The sequence below is a fragment of the Phycodurus eques genome, chromosome 5 (assembly GCF_024500275.1).
Source record: "Phycodurus eques isolate BA_2022a chromosome 5, UOR_Pequ_1.1, whole genome shotgun sequence".
Taxonomy (NCBI): domain Eukaryota; kingdom Metazoa; phylum Chordata; class Actinopteri; order Syngnathiformes; family Syngnathidae; genus Phycodurus; species Phycodurus eques.
Window position 1 is genome coordinate 8,846,212 of NC_084529.1, and position 3,225 is coordinate 8,849,436.

The 3,225-nt window shown below is 36.6% G+C and overlaps 1 protein-coding gene across 1 annotated transcript in view; it reads right to left on the reverse strand.

Moving 5' to 3' along the window:
• The window catches only part of LOC133402604 (aminopeptidase N), a 28,150-nt gene extending 26,871 nt beyond the window's left edge, over nt 1-1,279 (reverse strand). Inside the window, exon 1 of the mRNA XM_061676526.1 lies at nt 1,137-1,279. Coding sequence (XP_061532510.1) covers nt 1,137-1,279 — 143 coding nt within the window. The remainder of the gene's footprint in view (nt 1-1,136) is intronic.
• Between the last annotated feature and the right edge of the window lie 1,946 nt (nt 1,280-3,225).

Consider the following 3,225-nt stretch of genomic DNA (forward strand, 5'->3'; position numbering starts at 1 on the left):
AATCATCATAAACCTTATGATGGAGTAAGTTTACCTTCATGACTGAAAAATATTAATTTGGACATAAATGTCAAACCACTTATGCCATGTGTTTCACAGATGTCATTAAATCGACTCCTCTCCCTAAATATTTAGTCACATGCTGATTTTCTTTGTAGTTGCTTAGCAATAACGGGTGGGTCAAGCAAGCACACTATAATTATATTGTTCCAGAGGGTTAAATGTTGTATGAGAGAATCTCTGTTAACAAAGTAAAACTTCAAAAGTCTATGCAAGTATTTAGTCAGATGGGCATTCAGTATTTATACATATACACATACAGTATATCCTGTCTTTACATTAAAGAGCAATAAAATGTTGTACTTTCTTGGGGGGGCAATCGCACGCAATCCATCCATCCATCCATTTTCAGTACCGCTTATCCTCACAATCTCTTAATAAAATTCATCATTCTCAAAAATGTTTTATGGATTACCACAGTCTTCTCAAGATAGGTGACACAGCTAGATGCCCATGCAAGCTTACAAAACATTGTACCGTACAGTATATGGATTAAGTAACAAGTTCAATATGCTGCTTCTAAGTGGATTTTGAATTTAGACCAAACAGACCAAAGTTTTTGATGTGATGAGCCTGTGTTAAGTCAATATAGTCAGTCAGGATCCTTTTTTTTTTACAGCTACAAAACAGCATGGTACATTATATTATGTCATTTAATTTGTTTACATTGCAAATGTGTTCATTTGAAACTTTCTTAAATATTTGATTTTTTTTTTTGCTCCTCATATCAGTGTTTAAAAATACAACTGGTGAAATTATAACAAATACACACAAAAATAAATATATGGGCTAAAGCTAATTTTTAGTATTCTGTGCAGAGCTTAATTAATAAGGAAGTGGTGTTTTGGGTTGTGTGTACATGCGTGTGTGTGTGTGTATTTTACAGCAAAGCTATTGACAATGTAGGAACATGGTAAAAAAATTTTTATCCTAAAAGAGGAGCTATATAAAAGAGTGACCGTGTGACCTGACTAATCAATCAAGTCAGTCTACAGGAAAGGTAATTACAAAATAATAATAATAATACAAATAATCTCCTATCAATATCACTGAACGTCTCATGAGACCAATTGTACCTGTCCCAAGGAGAGACGACATCATCCCCTTCATCTCCTCTGGTCAGGGCAATAGTCCACAGCGTGATAATGGTTGCTACAGAGACAAGGGTTAAGAAGACACAAAGAATGCACAACTTGCTGACCCGACGTCTTTTCTCCATCGCCTAATAAACAACACAAAGAGAAGGCTCACAGGCCAAAAACACCAAAACACCTAATTCCTCTACTTGTCCAGTCACAATGTATTTAAAACAAAATGCTATTTTAGCCAAATCATGCTTACTTTCCAGGGCCTCAAATATAAAATAAGAAAAACAAGTGTAGTCAGCACTCTACAGTTATACTCCCTTGTTCCCCCTTAATTCAGTCCCCTCACTGTTTGCAAGTCAAAGGATGATGTATTAGGACAGAGGAGTGAGCTATACAGCTGATAACCATCGACTCTAGGGAGTGATACGTCGTTTACAATATTATCTTTAACTATATCCAGTACATGTTCCCACGCCGTCATATAAAATGCAAACACAGTGACCATATTTCACAGTCTATAGCCATCCCCCTGATAAACAAGTTTCAAATAAACATTACTGCGAGCATTGTTAAAGTCCATGTCTTTTTTTAACCACTAAGGAAAATTAGGATGCAACATTCGTGGTAAACTTTATTAATGGGTTTATTTTGCGGGTTAAATAATAATATTAAAGACATTATTAGCATCCAGCTCAATGCACTATTAATACAGTACTATGACATACAGTATATTCACTAGTTGTTAACTACGATATGTTGACCAACATAAAGATCATTATTGATGGTGCGCTGTAAATGTGCTAAAACCTTGAGTTTTTTTTTTTTTTTTTTTACAGCAAAACCCATAATTGTCGTTCCTTAGAATGAAGTTTTTCCTTTATTAATACAAAATCTCTATAAATTCTACATAGCTCCAAAAATTGATACTTTTTTTTGTCTGTTTGTTTCAAATAGAATATTTCTGTATGTAGTAGTAGTTTGACAAACAAACTATGGCAAAATGAGTAAATACAGCATACACACATTTATTGAAGAATGTTGATGGCAAAAACTTTGATAAAACAATCCATCCATCCATCCATTTTCTTTCTGCTTCTCCTCACTAGGGTCGCGGGAATGCTGGAGCCTATCCCAGCTATCTTCGGGCGAGAGGCGGGGTACACCCTCAACTGGTTGCCAGCCAATCGTAGGGCACATAGAAACAAACAACCATTCGCGCACACATTCACACTTAAAGGCAATTTAGAGTCTTCAATCAACCTACCATGCATGTTTTTGGGATGTGGGAGGAAAACGGTAAAGCTTTATTACATGTTGAATACAATAAAATTAATAATGGAATTAGACTATGTGAAATGGTAATCAAAGAACTTAAAAAAAATTATTATCATTTGATCCTTGACTGACAAAACCCTCCAGCAAGTATATACACGTTTATTTTTTTAAATTCAAAATCATGAATGAGGATAATCAAATTCTGAATGATCTGAAATAAATCATATTGCAAAATTGTCCTTTCAAAAGAAAGTATCGAAATATTTACAATGGAAATATTATTTTTGAGCGGCACGGTGGACGACTGGTTAGCGCGTCTGCCTCACAGTTCTGAGGACCCAGGTTCAATCCCCGGCCCCGCCTGCGTGGAGTTTGCATGTTCTCCGGGCACTCCGTGGGTTTTCTCCGGGCACTCCGGTTTCCTCCCGCATCCTAAAAAACATGCATGAATTGGAGACTCTAAATTGCCCATAGGCATGACTGTGAGTGCGAATGGTTGTTTGTTCCTATGTGCCCTGTGATTGGCTGGCAACCAGTTCAGGGTGTACCCCGCCACCTGCCCGATGACAGCTGGGATAGGCTCCAGCACGCCCGCGACCCTAGTGAGAAGAAGCGGCTCAGAAAATGGATGGATGGATATTATTTTTGACTGACAGATAAGGCAAAACAAATCTTAAATTAGGATTATATTTTCAAGGGGATTCAAATACCAAAGAATTCTATACATATGTCAAGCAGATAGAACTAACATTTAGTTTGCTAAAACAATAGACTTTGTTCTAGTTAATGGAAAGTTAAGGCG